Genomic DNA, 22,613 nt, shown 5'->3' on the forward strand with positions numbered 1-22,613 from the left:
TATTTTGACGATAATTGACTCTTGACAAATTTAATTTTTTTTTTTATTTTTTATCTTACATATTTATAATTTTTTAATTTTAATAAATTAAAAAAACTAATCGTTAAAATAATTTTGTATCTTCGAAATGACGATATGAAATTTAAAAATTTTTTTTATATCATACAAACTTCTTAAAGAAGTATTACAATTCTCAAAAATATTAAATTTAAGATACATTTATTTCATGATCAATGTTGGCTCTATTCACATTTAATGCGCTCATATGTACATTTTTACAGTTCAAAACTCTATAACAAAGGATACGTGCTTCAGAATATAAAATATTTAATCATTTGTATAAAATACGTTATGAACCGGCATATGATCTGCGTACGTAAAACCGCAATTCCAAATTAGATGGCAGCATTTGTACTAGTTTTTCAATTCAAATTCATAAAAAAAATACTTAAAGTTCTTATAAATTTTATGAAATAGAATGTATATCAATATATTAATTGATATATTTCGAAAAATATCTATAATTGTCGAACAATTGAACATAAAAAATTTTTTAATTTATAATAAATTATATTATTATCAATTTTTTAAAATATATGAATTATTGACGTATCAGTAAATTTTAGTATTAATAATTCGTTAATTTTGGAATAAAAGAAAATAATGAAAAAGATTTAATTTAAATTAAATTGCTAAATTAATAATTTGTTTTTTATAAATATTAATTAATTTATATTTTTAATTTTTCAATTATTCTATTAAATAAAATCTTATATTATAAATATTTTAAATATTAAAATTACAAATCCTTTTAATTATTCAATTTACCAAATTTACAATTGCACATATTGCAATCATTATTTTTATAAAAAAATCGTAGTTGGAAATATTTCTCACTGAAGATTACGTATGTTGTGTATAGATCATTTTGGCTTTATAGTAGACATCTGGATTTTTGTAGGGATAGGTCCAATGTACATATATAAAGGCTTCGTGAAAGGGCATTTATAAGAAAGCATTAAAAACCTTGCGAAGAAGGGTCGGTACGTTGCTTATTGATCTTGTCGGCGAGTCCTGCCTTGATTCAGTCCTATATTCACTGATAATTTTAACATTAAAAGAATATTTTTATAATTTTGTTTTATAAAAAATTATTATTTTAATAAAATAAAAAATAAAAATAATTATAAAAAAAGGATATTCCAATTTCTTTCTTACATTAAATTCTTTCTCTCTACAATCAATTTTAAAATAAAAATATAATACAAAATAAAAATATAAATATATTTTTTTTTTCCAAAAATATCGACAAACATATATAAAGATTAGCAAAAATTTATTAATTGAATTATAGTGAAGTATAGATAAAAATAGAAGAAATCCTTTATTGATCCTTAAATACAGGCCATGAACTTGACAAGGATATTTCGATATAGTAACAAAATATATTTAAAGTAAAGTATATGCAATATTCATGTTTCTTTGACCCGCATGTTTGATTTTTTGTTACGTTCGAAACAACTATTTTTTTATATAACTATTTCTATAAATATTATATCAACAAAATAAATGCTTACCAATAAGAGTTTAAAAAATTATTTAAACATTGACCTTTTAAAGTCAAAGTAATTCATAAGGATTAAAATTGTGTAATTCGATTAATTTATTATATTCTATTTATTATGGGTGCGCCATGCCTAGCCCTCGCACGCTCCACATACGTTTTATAGCGACACACCTTATATGTGGCCCCTGGAAATGTACAGGTAAAATGATCAATTTATAGCCACAATACGTCTGCTTACATATCTGATTGACATTCGTTACCTATACGTCAGTAATACACATAGATGAATTCTATTTAAAAATAAAATAATAATAATTAGAAATAATATTTTAACTAATTGCTTATTTTTGATATTCAATATTTCAATATTTAAAAGTTATGAAATTAAAAAATTTTTTATTTAAAAATATATATACCTTATAATTCGTACATGATTTACAAATGCAAAAATTTCTTTTAATAAATATTTGAATATCTTAATTGTGATAATGTTGAATTGTATTGAATTATAATTTCTATGATCACAAATTTATACAAAATTAATATAATATATTAATATAATATTAATATAATAATTATAATAATTAAAAATTAAAACAAATTTAAATTTCCTTAAAAAGAAACATACTTGGAAAGAAACAGAAACATAAAAATTTAGGTTAGGAAATAAGCTATATGTAGATTGTTTTTATGTTTCCTCATCGATTTTATTGATTTACATTGATCCGGTTCTGCTCACTATTAACTTGTTTCCATTTAACTGTTTAATTTTTCTAGGTGAAAGAAACTCTCTCTGGCAGTGAGACTGTTACATCTCAATGAACGGTTTATTTAGTTTCCTGTAGTGTTAAACAATGCGAACGAAAATGAACGTAGGCGATAATACACGCGTGTTCGCTTGTAACTATTCCACTAATTAATTATACAATCTTTAAATGATAATTGGAGCATTTAATCCATAAAATTGGAAATATTTTATATATCTATATATTTTATAATCTATAATATTTCAACATGTATATATAATAACTAGTTTTATAAATATAATACATTATATCATCCCTTTCTTATAATTGGTTTATCATATACATACTTTTGATTTATTTTTAAAATAGAACAATTTGATTGGTTTATTGTATTTAAATATGAAACAAGTTTGAATTCGCGCTTTTTTTATATTATTTCTATATGTCATTGCAGTAAATAAAAAGAATTTGAAAATACATGCGCGAAAGAAACTATTGCGCGCCTTAAACTACATTATATACAATTTGTGCCGCATTGCATAGTTCAAGCTGGAAACGTCAGCACTCTAAATAGAAATGTCTTGAGAGAAGCGCAAGAGAAGTGCGGAATTCTCCATCTATACAGTATTTGTTACTTTGTAATTGCATATTAAGATATAAACTTCTATTTATATTTGCAACGTAGAATCAAATTATAATAATGTCATCTGAGCCAATATTAAATCCTGTAAGTATTATTTTTATAGATTAAAGAATTATTTGACCTAATAAAAGTAACAAAATGACTGTCATTTTTGATTGATTAAGAAAGAATACATACATCTGCAATGCTGATATAATTACAATGAAATCTAGTTTGTCCATATATTAAATGAATTATTTCATTAAATTTTTCAAATTACTTTCAATTTTCTATGTAAAAATCATATTATATAACATAAAAAATTTTTTTAAATATATAACAAAATTGAATTGAAAGAATAGAACAAAATAATAAATGACAACACAATAATATAATTTTTTAATGCAATTTAATGCAATTTAAATAAAAATATAAAATAATTGAATTTATCTAGTAATTAATTTATATAGTTTAATAAGTTCATATTTTATATTTTTATTTTATGTTTATGTTTCAAAATAATAATACATTTTTATATTTTTTTTGTTTAAATTAATTTATCTTTAAAAATAATTTTTTTATTTAAATAGCCTATTCCTTATGTGGGATCCATTGAAGGAGGTTTAAAACCTGGAAAAATGGTAAAAATTCAAGGCAAAGTTTCTCCTGATGCTGTACGTTTTGCTATAAATTATCAACTAGGACCTAATTTAAATCCAAGAGATGATATAGCTATTCATGTTTCACCACGCTTTCCAGAAGGATTTATTACTAGAAATCATATAGAATCAATGACTTGGGGTATAGAAGAAAATGAAGGTCCTATGTTGATACAACCTGGCCAAGAATTTGAAATTCTTCTTTTATGTGATCATAAATGTTATAAAATTGCCATAAATGGCAGACATTTTACAGAATTTAATCATCGATTATCATATGATAAAGTGACACATTTGGTTATTGATGGTGATGTAGAAATACAATCCATCTCATATGAAATTGTACCTATAGATCCGCCTAATTCTCCTAAAGTATTATCTACACCAGATGTACCTATTGCTAACTTTGGCCCACCACGTAATTAAACATTTTATATATATATGTATATATATATTTTTATCAATTAGATAGGTGAACAATTTTAAAAATTGTGTAATTAGATTTATATTATATTATTATAATATAAATTAATAATATTATATTATAATAATTTATTTTTTAAATAAATTGCTATTAATTTTTAGCTCCTGGAGGATTATATCCTACAATACAAGGTGGATATGGTCCATCTCCAGGTCCTGGTTATGGCCCACCTCCTTCAGGTCCTGGTTATGGTCCACCACCTTCAGGTCCTGGTTATGGTCCTCCACCTAATGCATATGGAGGTTTTCCTCCAAAATCATATGGATATCAACCTGGATATGAAAAGCCTGAAGAAGAAGATGCATTTAGTGGTTGTTTGGATAAAGTAGGCCTTGCATTAGGAGGATTAGTTGCTGCAGGAGGTATAGCAGCTGCTGCACATGCTATAAATGTATATAATCCGAATATTTCAAAAGTAGTAATATATATATATATATATATATATATATTAAATATATAATAATATATAATATTATGTATAATAATTTAGAAAAAAAAAGAAGAAGTTGAAAAAGATCAAGAAAAGTCTGATGCTTCTAAATCAAAAACAGAAAGTGAAAGTGGCTTAGGAAACCTTGGCTCTTTGGGTGCAGCTTTAGCAAGCAGTTTAGTGACCAATGCTTTAAGTAATTCGCATGCACAACAAGGCTATCCCTCCCAGCAATCAAGTAATAGTGGTGGTGTATTAGATTCTATTCTTGGAGCATTAGGTATGATATAATAGATACATCTTATACTTTAAAAATAAATAACTCTTTTCAAATTATAATAAAGATATTTTAATTTGTTTATAAATAATGATAATTATATAATTCAATAATAATTAAATATAGAAATTAAAAAATATAAAAATATTTGATAATAATAATATTTATTATTCATTACAAATCATATTTATATTAATTAAAAATCATAAAAATTTTACAATTAAATTTTAATATACTAATTTTATATATATATATATACATAAGGTGGAAGTAGTGGAAATAATATAGCACCACCTCCTACAAATCAGCCAAGTGATCCATTGACAGGAGCCTTAGGATCTATTATTGGTGGTGTTTTTGGTAATGATGGAAATCAAAAATCAAATTATCAGCCTTCAGGAGGTTATGGAAATTATCAACCTTCTGGTGGATATTCTAACCAACAATCAAATTCAGGTTCAGATCTTTTATCTGGAATAGGATCAGCAATTGGCTCTTCTTTGTTTAGTTCAGCTTTAGGAGGTCTTACAAAACATGGTAAAGATGTAAGTATAAAATGCTTTAAGAATTATAAATATAAAAATTTTTTAATCTATTTATATAATTATTTTTATACAGAAATCTCACGAAGATAATCATTCAACTCCCCCATCAACTTATACATCAAATTCTATGAGACCTTCTGATAGTTCTGCTTCTAATGATTCTTCTTCAGGACATAATCTAACAGCAGAAGAAATTTCAAAAGGCCTAGGTTTGGATGACTAAAGTAAGTTCAAATAAAAATTCACATATAATGAAAGTTATGCTCTCTTATTGTTATTTAATATAAAATGAATTCTATTATAAATATTACTAACTGAAATATATACACAATATGTTAGGAATGTTTAAAAGGCAGCTAAGTATATTTTTGGCATAGAATATTTTAGTAAATAATAACAAGAAATATAATTGCTTAAATCTCTATTAACAAAATTAATATTTTTGTAAATATAAGATTATTTATTTAAAATAAATTTGCTCCATTTATGTTTTGATAAATAAGTAATATATAATCAATTATAAACAGAATAAAATAAAATATTTGTAATAAAATCTTTTTAAGCTTTATAGTTGAAAATTTATAGCCAAATTAATATTTTTTAAGATTTATTATATTTTTATAAAAATAGCGATACAATTTGAATGCGTTAATAGAATACAAAATACTTTGTTACTTATTTTATTTTCTTAATATATAAAGAATAAAAAATATATATGTATAAAATATATATTATATATTATAAAAACATATTAATAAATTTATTCTTGATGAAAAACTTCTATTGATGAACATGTTTCCAACATATTTCTATGTTTTTTCTGTAATGTAATAAGAACATTAAATATCTATAATATAGAATTAAAATGTTTCAATAAACTTACATTTTCAGATTTTAATATTTCAAGTTCTCTCTTTTTTTTTCGTTTAAAGAATCCGATTTTAAATAATATTAAAATTAATAATATTAATAATAAATTTCCTAAGAAAATTGATAAAATTATAATCCATGTAGCAATTTGTTCAGTTATTAATGAACTTAAAAACATTGTAGTCACAATAACATTATCAGATTTATGTCCAATTTTTTGAATAATATGATCTGATTCCAAAATACTAACATTTCCGCTAGATAGAAAAAATATAATATCTTTTCCTGCCATCATTGCTGTAATAAAAATTTTAAAAAATAATATTTTAAACATATTATAATTTAGAAATTATATAAAAATATATTAGACAAAACCTTACATTTAAAATTAAATAAATAAAAATCTAATATAAGTGAAAATTTTGCAATAGACAAAGAATTTAAAAATGGGCCCAATTTGTATTTAATATATGTACATTTTACATTGTTATTTATACAATCAACATAAAGTGATTTATTTTTAGATGGAAAATTTATAGAAAAATTAGAATCTGTTATAAACTTTTTTGATGTGTATTTTTCAGTATTTGCAGTATAAATTTTAAAATTATCAATTAAAGCAGTTGAAACTGTAGAGTTTAAATAGGTACAATGAAATAATTGATTATCCATATAGCTGCAAGTTGTGTCATTTATATTGATAATTTGTATATCTCCAATAGATTGCTTCCAGAAAGTTGGAATACTAAGTGTTAATATAACTTCATTAATTGGAGTAACACCAAATTTCTGAATTTCATAAATATGTTGAAACTGAATGCTGTTTAATTTTTTATCTTCATTTTCAAGAAAATATGAATATAGATCATGTTGGGCTTTCCTAAATGAAAATAATTGTAGTCATCAATAACAATCTATATATGAATAAAATATGAAAATATAAAAAAAGGAATCATTAATTAAATAATAATAATTAATAAACATAACAATACTAACCCTGTTATTGCTATATCGATATCAGTATCAAAATATATAGTAAAAACATTTATATTATTGAATGAATTTTTTTGTTCACTTTGTGTACTAAAATTGGTCCACAGTTGTACATGATCAATATCAAATTGAATTTTACTCATATCCAAATTTAATATTAATTTTTTCTAATAAAAAGATATAATTATGTTATATTTTTAAAAATATTTTAATATTTAATATAAAAAATAAATTATATTTACGTTTTTTTTAAGTGGATTTCCAAGATCACATATTACTTCTAAAGTATTATTTTTATAAAAATTTTCTATACATAAAGATGGTATACTTGCTAATGATAATATTTTTGGTATATATATGTATATTTTAGCTTGATATGCAGGTTCATCATAATTAAAGACATCTAATTTAAATTTAATAGTAAATGTAGATCCTATGATATATCTATTACCAGACTTTAAATCTGTTGAAAGTGATATTTTCACATCTGAAGTACAAATATTATCTTCACCACAGTCTACAGCAAATGGTAATTTTATTAAATCTTCAGTTTTAGAAAGTAATTTATTTATGATTGCACAAGATGTACAAAAAAAATTCAATTTTCTCTCATTGTTATTTAAGTTCTTTTCCAAACTAATTTTTACAGATATTTCAATTGGATTTATTATGTTTTGAATATTTTCCTAATAAATTAAGCAGATATAATATATTTTTATTAAAAATAAATATTTTTTTTTAAACATATTTATAAAATTTTACCTTTAAATGTATTTCAATATTCTTGCATAAATTTTTAGATTTATGTAAAGTTTCGGAAAATTTATAAATATTAATATTATTTTTTTCTATGTTACAATAAGCCCTTCCATATATTTCATCGATTTTCAAAAATTTAACAACTCCTAAACATTGTTTAATATTAAATTCCAGAATTAATATTAAATATTTCTTAAGTATTTATAAGTATTTAAGTATTAAAAATATATTAAAAATATTATATTAAATATATCCAATTCTATCATAAATATTTAATTATTTATTTATATACTTACGAAGGAGTTTAGGAGCATTTATTCCATCATAATATGTGCATACATTAATTAAAAAAGAAGAAGAATTTATTAATAATTTTTTATCTTCATAAATCAATTGTGTAGTTATTGTTACAACAGGTTTTGATTTTATTAAAACAGCTTGTTCTGATAAATAAGCTCCAACTGCAATATCAGGATATTTATCACCATTTATGTCACGAGGTTCTGAAATTGAAATCCCAAATCCACGAATATTTTTTCCAAATTGTTTTCCAATTATTTTTTGACTATAATGTCTAAGTAATCCATTGTTATTGCCATTAAATATATATATTGCACCAGTCCCTTCTTCATATGGTGCACCGACAGCAATATCATTATAACCATCATAATCAATATCACCAAGACAAGATATAGTAAAACCAAATCTACTTTCAGATATTTTTCCATCAAATGATTGTTTTTTAAAATTTTCCTAATATTAAATGTTTGAATGTAATATATATGTTATATTTTAATATAATATATTTAGAATATACAACATACATTAGATAAAGCAGTATATACATATATGCGACCTTCATCTATATCTCTTGACCATAATGGTGCTCCAACAATTAGTTCATCTTCAGCATCGCCATTGAGATTACATGACGTTAAAGCAGCACCAAAATATTCTCCATATTGTTCACCTCTTAAAAATTTCTTTATATTTATTATTGCATTATTAGTTTCAGGAAAAGTAAATATAATAACACTTCCATTCATATTTGAATCTTTTGGAGCACCAGAAGCAAACCATAATTCTCCTTTTATAAAATAACCAGATGTTACTGCATATCCTAAATAAAGTATAATTATAAATTATTATTTTACATATTATTGATAAATAAATAAATATTTTTTAATATTTTTTTATATAAATGTTTTTTACGATTCATATTATAAAAATAATTAGTATTAAAAGTGTACTATTTACCGAAATAACTATTTTCACGAATTCTTTTTTCATTTTTAGTTGACGGAATTATAAATTGTATTTTCCCATAAATTGGTTTTTTAACTAATAAAGGTAAGCCTTTCCAATTAAATACACCAGGACTACCTAATATTAAATTCCATTTTAATCCAGATACCATATTCATTGAAAAACCAACTTGACTCATTTCAAAATTATAAACTTTTCTATTATTTGGATATATAAAATTCGAATAATTTGAAAGTGATAAAATTTTGTTTTCAACTTCTTTTTCAAAAAATTTAATATTGTTAACTAATAACAAGTAACAAATACCATTCATGTACCAATTATATTTGTCTTTTTTTTTCCATCGTGGACCACAAACCTATTTATAAATTTAATTAATTAATTAAAAAATATTAATTATATCTTCAGATATTAATTATATTTAAAAAATATATATGAAGAAATGAATAAAGAATTTACATACCACAATTCTAGGATTGGTTTTATTTTCTATAGCAATTGTTGCACCAATCCAGGCATTATCTTTAATTTGATTCCACTCACTATATTCACCATTTCCACTTTTATCAATAATCCATTCCTTACAGGTTTTATTAATTGAACATTGATATACAGTACCTGGTTCAATTACATTTTTTATTGTGCTTGAATTTGCTCTGGGAGCACCTACAAGAAGTATGGAATCTAGCCCTTCTGTATAAAGTGCAACAGAAAATCCAAAATAACTTCCTCGTTGATTATTAAAAGTTTTAGGAATATTAAATATTTTAACATTATTAACATCTAAATTATATGCTAATGTATTATATTTTAAAATTATAAATACAAAAATAGGAAACCATATATTAATTTTTAATAAAGTTAAATATACCATTTTGAATTATTAATATTAATAAAGTGAACAATCAGAAAACATTATATGTACTACTTTTAAAACTGGAAGAACTAAGAATTTATTTACAGGAAGTGGTATTTACAGGAAATATATATATATTCATACCACACAATGACATCATAAAGAAATTAATCATATTTAAATTTAAATTTCTTATATTTATACTTTATATTAAAATTAAACTGAAACTTATATTTGATATTAAATAAAATAGAGATATATAAATTTATTGGATAATAAATTAATGCATAAATTTAGATAATTCTTTCCTTTATTTATTATAAGTTAATAAAGACGTATAAATGCAGGATTAAATAATGCAATATTCTTAATTTGTTTTCAAAGCTAAACATATAAGAAAAAAATGTATATCAATTTATTGTTTTATTATTTTCCATCACACTTACAAACCATGTCAACAATATACATTAGCTGAATCATTTATTATAGCTAATGCAGCATTAATTTACCTATAATTCTCGGCGGTGTCTTGCTGGAGTTTCGATTATATACGATTTAATGGTCATATCCAAACATGTTTATTTTATTATAATAAATCGAATTCTAAATAATTGAGACGTCAATTGTTAATAATTTTTAACATTTGAGACTACTAAATTCGCAACCCTTTGTACCAATTATGAAATGTTGTAATTAGATTATAATCAAAATTGTTTTAAATATGGTGAGAGAAGATTTATTTTTTTTAAGACAGTCTTGCATCATAAGAGATTCCAATAAAATGTAGGATACATATGAAGATAACAGAAAAATAATAAAGTCTAAAAGAAGATAGAAAAACCGGTCATATTCGCATGTGAACAAACTTAGTATTATAAAAATATACTTCAAGGAATCACAGATTTATTATGTACAAAAGGAAAGGGATTAAAAAGTCAAAGGTAAGGAGCTTAATCGGAAGAATCGGTTGTAGTTGAAATAGTTTGAGACAAGGGTTTAGATCGAATACGGTAGCTCCTTCTTACTACATTCACTTTTTTTCTAAAATATTCTAGATTTTTTAGTTTTTGCTCGTGATCTGAACTCTCTGCATCATTTTGATCTTTCTGTGCTTGTTCACCATTTTTTTCACTTGTAGACACTCCTGATGTGATACCACTGTCAGGAGTTGAAGGAACTTTGCTTGATTTGTTCACTGACATAGATGAACCATCTTTTTGAACTTTTATTGCATTACTAACATCATTTAAATAAAGCTTCCAATCTGATTTCTTTTTTTTTGTATCGTAATCAATTTTTTGTCTTTTACTCTTATTTTTAGAAATATCACTTTTTGAATTACTTTTACATTTCTTATGTTTTCTTCTGTGTACTTTTGTAGAAGTATCAGAATCAGTTTTTGAATGTTTTCGTTTACTAGAAATATCATTATCTTCTGAACTACTGCTACTATAATTTGAATGTTTTGCATCTCTTTCAATATGCACAACATATCTTGATCTTCTAGAAACTACACCAGAACTGGTACTAGGTTGAGTTGTATCAACAGGTTGTTCATCACTATCAGAGTCACTATTAATTTGTAGCACTGCACACTTTATTCCAGCTCTCCTGATTTCAGTAATTTTACCATGTTTTCTTTTTATAAATTTTAATTTTGATTTAGATTTACACTTAATTTGTGTATTGTCCCCTTCACTAGCAGAACCTGATGCAGATGGTTCTGACACTGCAGCTGAAGTATTATTTGTTGGTTCACAATCTACAGCTGCAAGTCTCATTAGTTTTTCTCTACGATATGCTATAAGTCGTGTTATACGATTTGGAGACTCTAAAGGTCTTTCAGGAGCTACACCACCTCCAGAGGATCCATGAGATGCCAATGTTACTGCAGGTCCCAAAATACTTAACATCAATTGACGATCAGATGCTATAGAATCTATAAAAAAAAAAATATTAATATTTTATTTAAAATTCTTTATAATTATAATATTATTAATATATATTATTATATTATTATAATAATTTCTTATTATTTCAATATAATTTTAATTTAAAAATACCATCAGAATCTGTTGCGCTATAAACCCGTCCAGCTATAAGATTACTTTCAGAATCACTAGGAGTTTGAGGTGCTGTTGACATATCTTCAGAACTCCAACCTTCAACTTCGCGTTGTACTAATGAATCAAAGAATGCCATCATTCTAGGATCTTCTCTGGTTGATTGATGGCTATAATCATGTGTCATAAATTGACCACTACGTAATACTAATCCAATATATTCATCATGTGTAAATACTCTACGTTGCCTCTCTTGTTTTCCATCATCTCTCTAAAGTATAAATATAAAAAAATAATAGTATATGTTATTATATTATATTAAAAAATATATACAGAATATTTCAAGATGAATGATACAAGCAAATAAACGGCGATTTTATATATAAAAATGACTTAACAAAAAAAATAAATTTTTTTGTTTTCAAGAAACTTTTCAAAAATAAATTAATTAAAATTTTTTCATATAAAATCATCTTTTATCTGCTTGAATTACTCATCTTAATACATTTTATATTAAAATTATTTCATATTACCTTTAATCCACCTAAGCAATTACTTCCAAGAGGAAACGGACTCCAAATCTTAATAAGTTTCTCAACTCCGGATGAAGCAAAAATACAACTAGCTTGATTGTACCGTACCTGATTTACAATAGATCTATGACCACGTAATACCATATGTGCAGAATTTACCCATTTTACATTCTCAGAAGGAATTTTCCACATGTATAAATTAAAATCATCAGAACCTTAAAATCATAAGTTGAAATATATATACAAATTTATATTTATTTATAAATATTATTATAGCGCATTATTTACCAGAAAGTACATATTCATCATTATCTCCAGCAAAACAACATGATTTCATTGTGCAACTGTTATAATATCCAGGGTGATCAAATTGACATAAATGAGTAGAAGAGTCTACAGCATAAAGTACAGGAGGCAATCTTCTTCTCAAAGCTAATAATCTATTACCTGCTGCATTAAATCTAACATTCATGCAACTTTGAGCTGAAGTTTCATTTCCATAACGTAATATAGGTCTGCAAATACAAAAAGATTGTTATTTTTATAAAATATTTTTATATTTTTTATTTGCATTGATTACTTACTTTAAAGGTTTTCTTACATCCCACATGCTAACACCTTCTTTAGCATTGGCGGTAGCAAGCATCCTAGGTTCAATAGGATTAAACATTACAGAGTGAAAAGCAGTTTTATATCGTGCTAAACAAAATGTTTCCATAGCACTAGATCCTCGTATATCATAAATTAAAACTCTGCCATCATCGCATGCACTTGCAAACACATTGTCATTATGTGGATGTACTGACAATCCATAAACAGGCTTTTGATGTAAAAAGAAATTCACAACATCTCCCCTTTATTATAAAAGAAATAGTTATTTAGTTTTATATGATCAGACAAAATTTTTTTTAATAATAAAAATTTCATACGTTCGTAAATCATGAACAATAACTTGATCATCATTTCCAGCAGAAAATATTTTTGTTTTGCTACTATCATAACCAAGACAAAAAATGTTACTAATATGTTGAGCTTTCATTACTGCAGGTTTGCCTACATCTTGTATTGCTTGCTCCACTTTCCATAATAAAACTCTTCTGTCATCACCACCTGTTACATTAACAATAAAATATGTCAAATTATATTTTCATTTTAATAATCAATTTAATATATTAAAAAAATCAGTATCTAAAAAATAATACAGTATAATTGTATAATTTTATATTTAAAATATTACACGGTTTTAATTTTCCGTCAAACTTGAATTTCCTAAGTCGACGGGCATAGTACCGTAAATAAAATAAATAAAATACATTGTTAACTTTTTACCAGAAACAAGAAGATCTCCTTGATTCGAAAATTCAATTGCATTAACGCATCCATAATGCGATAATAGATCTTTCCTAAACAAATTTTCGGAGCTTTCGAATCTAGCGTTAACGAGACGTTTACAGTAATCGACTTTATCGTCGATTTGTCTTTCGACGAGATAGGAAAGCGGATTACAATTGGAAGGACGAGCCATTTCTTCTTTGCAGATACTGATATGTATATGAAAACGGACAGAACCGTCGTCTTCACCCTTCGTCCCTTTCTTCCATGTATCCTGTAACGAACGCCCGTATTCTCTTCTTCGATTAAATAATCCTTCGTGCACTTCAAAATTCTAAGACTATCTCATGTATTTAGAAAAACAGGGAAACCTACAGAATAAGAAAATTTGTGGCGCAATCAAATTTACGAGATTATTATAGGTTGTAACTATTATAAGTCTTGTCGTGGTCGATCTTATATTTATTCTGTGACAGACGTGTCGCGAATATACACCTCACAAACTCACACAAGCATAGGTTACATGAGACGCGTATCACGCACCAACGCACTTCTGAACGCAACCAAAGTATTAGATACTTACATATACACAGGCGTTTCAGCCCACCCGAACAGATTGTCTTACTCGAGCACGATCAGCTGATCGCTATCCAGCGGCTCCACGTTGCGGTAATTTTATCTTTCTATTTCAATCTTTTATCAATATTTTTGAAATACATACATTTCTGATTAAATAATTATATTTAATCCAAAATATTTTCTTTCTGTGTTTTGATTATTTATTTTTATTTGCATGTGCAAATGTCACTTACAGTCACTACTTAAACTTAGAAAAACAAGAAGCATGGATACCGGCGCCGCGTTGCGTATCTCACGCGTACTTCTGACTGGACCACCTGGTAAGTCCGCCACTTTTAAAAATTACGAAATATTTTAAAAATTATTTATTACTAACCTTTAAATGTTTTAATATGCTTTATATTTTTATTTTAATTATTAAAATTTTTGAATAATTTGAATTTTCATTATAACATATGCAATTTTAAAAATATTATATAATATAATAAATAAAAACAATTTTACTTTTTTGAAAATTAATTTTTTGATTAATTTTATTTATTATTTTATTTAAAAAAAAGGAATTTATAATAATTTTAAGTTAAAATTACTATAGGTATAGGAAAAACTACAGTATGTAAAAAATTAGTTTCAATGATAGAAGAAGAAAATTATAAATTTAATGGATTTTATACTGAAGAAGTTAAAGGTCAAGATGGTAATAGGATTGGATTTGATATTGTGCTAGTAAAAAATCGTGAGGAAAGAACAATATTGGCACGAATTGAGTTAGTATTATTTTATAAGTATATAAAATTTAATCTTTTTTTCATCTGAAACAATATTACTTGTAAACAGAAACGTCATAACTCACTCACAATATTCTAAATATAAAGTGGGAAACTATCATGTATTTCGTAATAATTTTGAAGTGGCAGTATTACCTATCTTTAATTCTAATGCAGTAAGTAAAATAGTTTTACATATTATTTACTTATTCATATATATATATGTAATATATATATATATGTAATCAAATCATTAATTTTTTATTTTATTTAGGACATATTGATTATAGATGAAATTGGAAAAATGGAATTATTTAGCCAAAAATTTCAAGATGAAATAGTAAAATTATTTTTTGAAACTTCAAATAAATCATTTGTAATTGCAACCATACCTCAAGTACATAAAGTACCACCAAGATATTTATCATTATTTCAAAAATTTCATAAAGATGAAAGATGTAAAATTATTACTGTAAATCGTCAAAATCGAAATAACTTACCGGAAGAAATTTTTCCTCTTATTTTTTAAGGCATAATTTCTTTTTTTTAAGAAAAACAATATGAAATTTAAATACATTATAAACATCGTTTATTATTAACAAAAAAACAAAATGTTAGATTAAAGAGATCCTTCCAATCACGTTAAATTTATGAAAAAGTAGTCATCACAAATAACGTGACAAATAGTGACTGGCTGGAAAATTGTACTACATAGTCATGCTAGATCGCATATGTATTAGATATTTTTGTAATAATTATTATTTTATAAAAACCACCATTATTCCTTAAAGAATAAATTAAAAGAATAACAGGTGTGTTCATTACATGTTCAGCACCTTCTGCAAATATTAGAATATAAGTTAATCTGTTGAGATCATTGAGATCATTTATTCAGTTTGTGCGTGAACATTAATATCTTTAGTGAATAAGGTGGTTTAATTGAGGGTACAAAATAGAAACGTTCTCTTTGCGTCATTTCATTAAAATGAAACATAAATTGCTAATGAGGCATTGTTCTTATCATAGACAAGAAAATTTGATACATCTGTTCGCCAGTTGTCAAAACAAGCAAACTTCTTTCATTTTTGTACCCATCAATATTATACCTTCATTGTATTTATTATGATACAGAAGATATTCTTGTTCCTAAAAAGAATACAGTATTTTATTGTTGGAGAAGCCTAAGCCTTTCTCACCTTCTCCATTTCGGTATCAAATATATTACGCACACTTTGATTGGGCTACTCGTATTCAGTTATTGTTATTCATTTATTTATCAACAGTACCTAGGGTGTTCCACTAGCACATGAATTTTAGTAGAGAATTAGCATATGCCATTGGCCTTACATTTGGATGAGGCTGAAAAAAATATACATTTATATAGTGCTATTAGAAATTCAAAAAATTATTAATTAGTTTGTAACATACCACTCCTTCATATGATGTGAAGTGAGGTTCCATATCTTTGCCATTAAGTGTGATAAAGGCACCCCGATTACCCATAGTATCACTATAAATAAAAAATAAGATAAATATTTTTATATTAATTAATTTTATAGAATTTAATAATATATGTTTATATACCAATAATTTGGAGCAGAGAACACAGTGATACATTTTCCATCATGGCCAACTTCATATCCATCATTTTTTACTTCATGACTTCTTACAATGTAATCAAGATTATTTATAGTAAGGAAATTTTGTGTAACATCAGGACCAAATTGAACACCAACTCCTCTTTTACTAGGTGCTCTTCCAGGTTGTGGTTGTGGATCTGACCATAATAATTCACACATTAATCCTTCTTCTGGTGGTTGTCTATTTCTATCAATTTCTCGAATTTCTTTTAATGTAACATCATCTCTTGAAAATAATCCACCATGCATTACCTATGAAATCCATAAATATTATAATTTATATGTACATCATGTAAACCATGATTTATGTGTATATAATTATATATATTTAACTTTTATCTGATTATATATAAACTTACAAGTATTCTATTATTAAGACAATGGGCAAGAGGAAGCCAATTATAAACCTCTGTAAATAATTCGGCCATTTGAGCAGAATATTTTGCTTTGACTTCACCATCAAATCCATACATTTGATTCATTGTGGCAGATTCATGATTACCTAAACATTTATTTTACTATGAATGAATACATGTTAATGATACAAATAGATTGATAAAAACACACCTCTAGACATAAAAAAGTGATTTGGATATAATAATTTAAATCCAAATAAGGTGAATATACATTCTACAGAAAAGGAGCCTCTATCTACAAAATCTCCATTGAATAACTATATAATGATTAAGAAACATATGAATACATATGTATTCTTTTATTTTATTTTATTTTTTTTTCTTTCATTTGTACTAATAATGTATTTATTTAGTAAATTAAAATATTAATTTTTAATAAATTAAAATATAGTAATCTAATCTATATACTATTATAAAGGATACATATGGATTAGTTTCCGATGGTAATCCATTTAATTCAAATATATTAAGTAAATCATAGTACTGTCCATGTATATCTCCACAGATAGTAAATTTACTATCTTCAGGAATTGTAATATCAACTAAGCTTGGTTGTGCCATAAACCATGCTTTTACATCTAAAAGAATTTTATAAGCATATTTACGATGTAATTTATTTTGTTTCTTATACCATTCTAATAGATCTTGCATAAATTGTAATGTAACTTTTTCATCTTCAAGTTTAGGCCCTGTATATTCATCTTCAATAGCTATAAAATAAGAAATTAAAAGATTTCTCTTTTAAAAAACTTGTGAAATAATCATAATCAAATAGTTATAATATTAAACAATATTATAATATTAATAATATTATACAATAATTAAATATAATAATTTACCCATGGCTTCTAAATTAATCATATCAGCTATATTTTTCTTATTTTCTTCTACAGAAATTGCTTTTTCAAAGGCTAACATTTTTAATGTTTTACAACATTCTGTATATTTAATCATTGCATCTTTATCATTTGGTCTTGCTTTAGTAACAGTTTTATAATCCTTAAGAGCTAATTTGAACTTCCCAAGTGACATATGAGCTGCGGCTCTACGATAATATCCTTTCACATAATTTTTATCTAATTCAATAGCTTTTGATGCATCTGTAAGTGCATATCCAAAAAATTCTGTTTTTAAATAAGCAAAACTTCTATTTCCATAATAAACTGCCACTGTAGGATTTAATTCTATGGCTTTAGTATATAATTCTATAGCTTTGGTGTAGTCTTGATCTGAAAAAAAAATAATTAAAAATAAGATGGTTGAAAATAAAAAATATAATCAATGAAATTTTAATTATTTACAATACTTATTATAAATGCATTAAAATTATAATAAAATTTTACTAATTAAATCTTTTTATATTGACAAAATAAACACTATTTATTTAATACATCAAATAAAAAATATATAAAATTTATCATCATAATTGTACATAGATTGTAAAATATTAGATATAAAAATAATTATTTAAGATAAATTATTTAAGATTTATAATAATGATATAATAAACAATATGATTATTTTAAATTATTAATTTTTAATAATAAGATTATATTCGATAATTTAATGATCATTTATGTTACAGAAGTTGGGTTAGTTTTAAATGTACACGTGACTAAATTATGTTATTTTAATAATAATTATGAATTTTTTCTTAATTTGATATTTAAATGTAAATTAAATAACAAAAACAAATTTGTAAGAAAATTTTGTAAACACACTTTTAAAATACTCATTTGCTTCTTCTTTAAATTTTTCCGCTCTGGCTGCATCTTCTGGCGATATTACTCCTGTAATTTCTGCGTTTTCACTCATTTTGCAATTTATATTAATAAACTAACAAGACGATGTAAAATGACTTAAATTATATCGAAACGTAGATAATAAATAACACATTAAAGAAATAATTTTTTTTATATAACGGTCTTTATGCAGACACACTGAATATCGTGAAATCTACTCAACTACCCCATAAAGCGATTCGATTAATCGAAGTCGAGAAGCAACGAAAAGTATCGATCATTACGATTCAAATAATATAGCCATATGAGTAAATAAGTAGATACATTGTAAGATATTATTTGTATAAATTTAATATTACTTGTATACTACATATAGCATACAATATAATATAAGATTAACATAATACCGATTTTATTTGCCTATAATAAATATTGTTGTTATTATAAATTTCTTTCTTTCTATATTATAAAAATAAATTTTGAAATTGATTAAAAGTTTTTTTTGCTTTTTATATATTATAATAAGTAATGTTTATACATAAACTATAATGTATAATTTTTAGAAATGAGTTCTATTTTGGTATTGCAATAAATATAATAACAAAATAGAATTAATATTTTTATACAGAAATATTTAAATATATATATAATATACTTTATTTTAGAAAGAAAATTTTTATCTTCTCTTGTGTGTTTGTTGTACAAATAAAATCCGAAAATAACAATTATAATTTTAGAAATCTATTTAAAAGATATATGTATGTAAAATAACAATTCTTAGGGAAGATGATGAAAATATATTATTGAATACATATGAAATATCGTACCTCATTTGTAGTTAAAGTTACGTAAAGACTAAAAGCAATATAGATAAGAAAATAGCAAATAATGAAAGAAAAACAGAGATAGAATAAAAATATTGAAATTAGCATTATCTTTAGAATGTTGCAAATAAAACACAAAAAAAGAATCTAAAATATTGAAAAAAGTGTAGAGTATGAATTGATCATCAATGCCATCTGTTAAGTACCAAAGACATTTCTTCTTTGCAAGATAGAATTGAAGATCAGTACCATCTTTTAATGATTTTTAAGAAATATAATTCTTTAAATGTTTTTAATATTCCAAAGATGGCACTATATATTTCATATATAAAATTTATGTAATTATTATATATAATTTATATTTTATAAAAAGTATATTTTATAAATTAATTTTTTTTTATATGTTCTAATAAAAATATATATATTTTATATATAAATTAATTTTTCTAAATATTGCTATGAATCTATAGTTGTGTAGTAATAATAAAAATAGTATTGTAAAAATTGTTATATTATATTGTATTAGTATAAAAAATTTATATAAGGAATGCGAAATAATTATTTGAAATCTTTTGATTTTAATTTTTAGAATTTACTTAATAATTGTTTATAATTATTTAATATGTATAAAGAAAATTAATGAATCATTTAAATATGAATTATATTTCATAAATTATAATATTTTAATAATAATATCTTCATAAAATGTATTGACGTAAAATTCCAAATAAGCATTTTTCGTAATATATATCTATAAATAGATCTGTAGATAAAGTAGGTATGTAAACTGTATATAAAAGAGATGATACATATAAATGAGAGGTAGTTTACAGTTAACGTTCATTTAAGTATTATCTGTAAATAAAATACTTTAATTGTATAATTATAAAAATATATTGTGATATCAAGAAAAAATAATTGTTTAATATATATGTGAAAATATTTGGTTGCTTCTTAGAAAAAGTAAAATTTTATATTATAATATATATATTTTATATTTTTACTTTAAAAACGATCTTAACGAATTTAAAATTTGAAATTTACGGGAGATCATTGATTTAGTTAACCTATACTTTACAGAATAAATAAATAAAATTACCATATGTACTAAAAAAAAATTTACATGCATAAAATATTATAAATATATTAAATATTATTTAAAAAAAACGCTATTATGATAGCTAAAGTGTTCCGAACAATGTTTAATGGTGTACAAACTCTGACATCTTCCAGAATGAATTTACTAAGTACTGCTGAAGCTACTTTGCAGCTAGCTGCTTTACAAGAACGTTGTATTCTTGTTGATTCATATGATAAATCTATCGGTGATGCTACAAAGAAGGAATGTCATATTGTTAATCCTGATGGACAAGTTTTACTTCACAGAGCATTTAGTGTCTTTTTATTCAATAATAAAGGAGAATTATTACTTCAAAAAAGATCTGCTACTAAGGTAAAATATTTCTTATCATATAGAAAATTCTATGTTTGCATTGAAAGATATATTTGAATAATATAAAATAATATTTTTTGTAGGTAACATTTCCAAATCATTATACAAATACATGTTGTAGTCATCCATTATTTGAAATTTCTGAAGAAACTGAAGAACATGATGCAATTGGAATTCGTAGAGCAGCACGAAGAAGACTTAATTATGAACTAGGAATTCCTCTGTCACAAATATCAATATCAGATTTTGTATATTTAACAAGAATTCATTATTTTGCAGTGGAAAGTGAATGGGGTGAACATGAAATAGATTATGTACTATTTATACAAAAAGACAATTTAAAATTAGATCCAAATCCAGATGAAATTAGTGAACTTTGTTGGATATCACAATCAGAAATTAACAATTTTGTAAAAAATCTTAATGCTCCATTAACTCCTTGGTTTAAATTGATACTTGAAAATAAATTGCCGGAATGGTGGAATAATTTGCATTCATTAAAAAAATTACAAGATCATAATACAATACAAAGATTTGTATAAAATTTTTTAATTAAAATTTTCATGAAATTAAAATTACATAATTTTATCATACTAATTTTTTTAAAAATTTTAATTGATTAAAAAAAATAATAATATTCGATTAAAATTAAGAAATTTAAATTATAAATATTAAAAATTTTTAACAGAAAATTTATACAATACAATTAAATTTTTTTATGTAATAAGTTGTATACTATAAATATAAATACTATAATACACTATAAATTGGTTCATTGGTAAATCGATGAACTTTGAGTAAATATTATATATATATATATATTATAATCAAGAAACATAATATAATTTTGATAACTTTTGTGAACAATTATTATAAAACAATTTATGAATATTTTTTGCAAACATTTTTATTATAAAAAAAATAATTTTATAAATATATATGATGAAACAAATCATTTTAAGTGTTTATTTTTTACAAAAATATGTAAATTATTTATTAAATTATATCGTATCTTCCCTCTATTAACTTGAAGTCTCGAAATGGGAAAATTTGGAACAAATTATATGTATAATACTATATATATTATATAATATAAAAGAATAATAAAATCTTTAAAAAAATATTTAATACAATCTATTCAAAAATTCCATACAAAATGTCTCGTACGCAAATAAGTAATTACATAAGTA

General features: G+C 23.8%; 6 protein-coding genes and 1 long non-coding RNA gene across 14 annotated transcripts; 3 read left to right on the forward strand and 4 right to left on the reverse strand.

Moving 5' to 3' along the window:
* Window positions 1-898: 898 nt before the first annotated feature.
* On the reverse strand, window positions 899-2,458 carry LOC122714953. Its single transcript, XR_006346747.1, has 5 exons — window positions 2,196-2,458; window positions 1,984-2,082; window positions 1,828-1,857; window positions 1,578-1,752; window positions 899-1,099 (listed from the first exon to the last, which is right to left on the reverse strand). It is a non-coding gene; the product is annotated as an uncharacterized LOC122714953 (long non-coding RNA).
* Window positions 2,459-2,858: 400 nt separating this feature from the next.
* On the forward strand, window positions 2,859-5,587 carry LOC122714949 (pH-response regulator protein palI/prr-5-like). 2 transcript variants are annotated; one of them, XM_043936761.1, is made up of 7 exons: window positions 2,987-3,040; window positions 3,526-3,609; window positions 3,695-4,012; window positions 4,180-4,469; window positions 4,569-4,788; window positions 5,050-5,330; window positions 5,404-5,587. In XM_043936761.1, the coding sequence occupies exons 3-7, from the start codon at window positions 3,727-3,729 to the stop codon at window positions 5,551-5,553; spliced, it is 1,227 nt and encodes a 408-aa protein (XP_043792696.1). In that variant the 5' UTR covers window positions 2,987-3,040; window positions 3,526-3,609; window positions 3,695-3,726; the 3' UTR covers window positions 5,554-5,587. The 2 variants fall into 2 exon arrangements, with proteins under 2 accessions (XP_043792695.1, XP_043792696.1); XM_043936760.1 differs by having other exon boundaries at window positions 2,859-3,040; window positions 3,526-4,012.
* A 503-nt stretch (window positions 5,588-6,090) lies between these two features.
* LOC122715208 (integrin alpha-PS4-like) lies at window positions 6,091-10,092 on the reverse strand. The gene is made up of 10 exons (XM_043937192.1): window positions 9,682-10,092; window positions 9,210-9,576; window positions 8,777-9,072; window positions 8,249-8,705; window positions 7,956-8,098; window positions 7,436-7,879; window positions 7,197-7,360; window positions 6,581-7,080; window positions 6,226-6,497; window positions 6,091-6,150 (listed from the first exon to the last, which is right to left on the reverse strand). The coding sequence occupies exons 1-10, from the start codon at window positions 10,090-10,092 to the stop codon at window positions 6,091-6,093; spliced, it is 3,114 nt and encodes a 1,037-aa protein (XP_043793127.1).
* A 306-nt stretch (window positions 10,093-10,398) lies between these two features.
* On the reverse strand, window positions 10,399-14,796 carry LOC122714880 (DDB1- and CUL4-associated factor 5). 3 transcript variants are annotated; one of them, XM_043936628.1, is made up of 8 exons: window positions 14,586-14,796; window positions 14,000-14,276; window positions 13,600-13,780; window positions 13,255-13,524; window positions 12,959-13,185; window positions 12,671-12,885; window positions 12,138-12,408; window positions 10,399-12,013 (listed from the first exon to the last, which is right to left on the reverse strand). In XM_043936628.1, exons 2-8 carry the CDS (start codon window positions 14,193-14,195, stop codon window positions 11,025-11,027), a joined length of 2,349 nt encoding a protein of 782 aa, XP_043792563.1. In that variant the 5' UTR covers window positions 14,196-14,276; window positions 14,586-14,796; the 3' UTR covers window positions 10,399-11,024. The 3 variants fall into 3 exon arrangements, with proteins under 3 accessions (XP_043792563.1, XP_043792564.1, XP_043792562.1); XM_043936629.1 differs by lacking the exon at window positions 14,586-14,796 and adding an exon at window positions 14,378-14,528; XM_043936627.1 differs by lacking the exon at window positions 14,586-14,796 and having other exon boundaries at window positions 14,000-14,508.
* Window positions 14,536-15,880, forward strand: LOC122714882 (nucleoside-triphosphatase THEP1). 3 transcript variants are annotated; one of them, XM_043936632.1, is made up of 5 exons: window positions 14,536-14,671; window positions 14,817-14,901; window positions 15,177-15,348; window positions 15,419-15,524; window positions 15,623-15,880. In XM_043936632.1, exons 2-5 carry the CDS (start codon window positions 14,847-14,849, stop codon window positions 15,875-15,877), a joined length of 588 nt encoding a protein of 195 aa, XP_043792567.1. In that variant the 5' UTR covers window positions 14,536-14,671; window positions 14,817-14,846; the 3' UTR covers window positions 15,878-15,880. The 3 variants fall into 3 exon arrangements, with proteins under 3 accessions (XP_043792567.1, XP_043792568.1, XP_043792566.1); XM_043936633.1 differs by having other exon boundaries at window positions 14,632-14,671; window positions 14,834-14,901; XM_043936631.1 differs by lacking the exon at window positions 14,536-14,671 and having other exon boundaries at window positions 14,796-14,901.
* A 37-nt stretch (window positions 15,881-15,917) lies between these two features.
* LOC122714881 (serine/threonine-protein phosphatase 5) lies at window positions 15,918-19,464 on the reverse strand. Of its 2 annotated transcripts, XR_006346732.1 has the most exons (9): window positions 19,126-19,464; window positions 18,244-18,633; window positions 17,828-18,114; window positions 17,556-17,661; window positions 17,348-17,490; window positions 16,933-17,240; window positions 16,777-16,858; window positions 16,578-16,707; window positions 15,918-16,494 (listed from the first exon to the last, which is right to left on the reverse strand). XR_006346732.1 is itself a non-coding variant. In XM_043936630.1 (8 exons), exons 1-8 carry the CDS (start codon window positions 19,217-19,219, stop codon window positions 16,648-16,650), a joined length of 1,470 nt encoding a protein of 489 aa, XP_043792565.1. In that variant the 5' UTR covers window positions 19,220-19,463; the 3' UTR covers window positions 15,919-16,647. The 2 variants fall into 2 exon arrangements, 1 of the variants encoding a protein (XP_043792565.1); XM_043936630.1 differs by having other exon boundaries at window positions 15,919-16,707; window positions 19,126-19,463.
* Window positions 19,465-20,792: 1,328 nt separating this feature from the next.
* LOC122714901 (isopentenyl-diphosphate Delta-isomerase 1) lies at window positions 20,793-22,037 on the forward strand. 2 transcript variants are annotated; one of them, XM_043936674.1, is made up of 3 exons: window positions 20,793-20,933; window positions 21,204-21,423; window positions 21,507-22,037. In XM_043936674.1, the coding sequence occupies exons 2-3, from the start codon at window positions 21,205-21,207 to the stop codon at window positions 21,963-21,965; spliced, it is 678 nt and encodes a 225-aa protein (XP_043792609.1). In that variant the 5' UTR covers window positions 20,793-20,933; window position 21,204; the 3' UTR covers window positions 21,966-22,037. The 2 variants fall into 2 exon arrangements, with proteins under 2 accessions (XP_043792609.1, XP_043792607.1); XM_043936672.1 differs by lacking the exon at window positions 20,793-20,933 and having other exon boundaries at window positions 20,943-21,423.
* Window positions 22,038-22,613: the final 576 nt, after the last annotated feature.

Source organism: Apis laboriosa, unplaced genomic scaffold, assembly GCF_014066325.1.
Source record: "Apis laboriosa isolate Shangri-la unplaced genomic scaffold, ASM1406632v1 scaffold34_cov151, whole genome shotgun sequence".
Taxonomy (NCBI): domain Eukaryota; kingdom Metazoa; phylum Arthropoda; class Insecta; order Hymenoptera; family Apidae; genus Apis; species Apis laboriosa.

Bases quoted from the DNA above. Each gene is read 5' to 3' on its own strand.
- LOC122714949 (XM_043936760.1), top strand. From the start codon at position 3,014: ATGTCATCTGAGCCAATATTAAATCCT. The intron at 4,013-4,179 runs GTAATTAAACAT...ATTAATTTTTAG, and splicing joins TGCTAACTTTGGCCCACCAC to CTCCTGGAGGATTATATCCT. The intron at 4,470-4,568 runs GTATATAATCCG...ATAATAATTTAG, and splicing joins CTGCTGCACATGCTATAAAT to AAAAAAAAAGAAGAAGTTGA.
- LOC122715208 (XM_043937192.1), bottom strand. From the start codon at position 10,092: ATGGTATATTTAACTTTATTAAAAATTAATATATGGTTTCCTATTTTT. The intron at 8,706-8,776 runs GTATGTTGTATA...ATTTAATATTAG, and splicing joins TATATACTGCTTTATCTAAT to GAAAATTTTAAAAAACAATC. The intron at 6,151-6,225 runs AAATCTGAAAAT...ATTACATTACAG, and splicing joins AGAGAGAACTTGAAATATTA to AAAAAACATAGAAATATGTT.
- LOC122714880 (XM_043936628.1), bottom strand. From the start codon at position 14,195: ATGGCTCGTCCTTCCAATTGTAATCCGCTTTCCTATCTCGTCGAAAGA. The intron at 13,186-13,254 runs GTAAGTAATCAA...TTGTATTTGCAG, and splicing joins GATGTAAGAAAACCTTTAAA to ACCTATATTACGTTATGGAA. The intron at 12,014-12,137 runs GTATTTTTAAAT...TTTTTTTTATAG, and splicing joins TAGCGCAACAGATTCTGATG to ATTCTATAGCATCTGATCGT.
- LOC122714882 (XM_043936631.1), top strand. From the start codon at position 14,796: ATGTGCAAATGTCACTTACAGTCACTACTTAAACTTAGAAAAACAAGA. The intron at 15,349-15,418 runs GTTAGTATTATT...ACTTGTAAACAG, and splicing joins ACAATATTGGCACGAATTGA to AAACGTCATAACTCACTCAC. The intron at 15,525-15,622 runs GTAAGTAAAATA...TATTTTATTTAG, and splicing joins CTATCTTTAATTCTAATGCA to GACATATTGATTATAGATGA.
- LOC122714881 (XM_043936630.1), bottom strand. From the start codon at position 19,219: ATGAGTGAAAACGCAGAAATTACAGGAGTAATATCGCCAGAAGATGCA. The intron at 17,241-17,347 runs GTAAGTTTATAT...TGGATTTCATAG, and splicing joins GTCTTAATAATAGAATACTT to GTAATGCATGGTGGATTATT. The intron at 16,859-16,932 runs GTATATAAACAT...TTTTATTTATAG, and splicing joins TTCTCTGCTCCAAATTATTG to TGATACTATGGGTAATCGGG.
- LOC122714901 (XM_043936672.1), top strand. From the start codon at position 21,145: ATGATAGCTAAAGTGTTCCGAACAATGTTTAATGGTGTACAAACTCTG. The intron at 21,424-21,506 runs GTAAAATATTTC...TATTTTTTGTAG, and splicing joins AAAAAAGATCTGCTACTAAG to GTAACATTTCCAAATCATTA.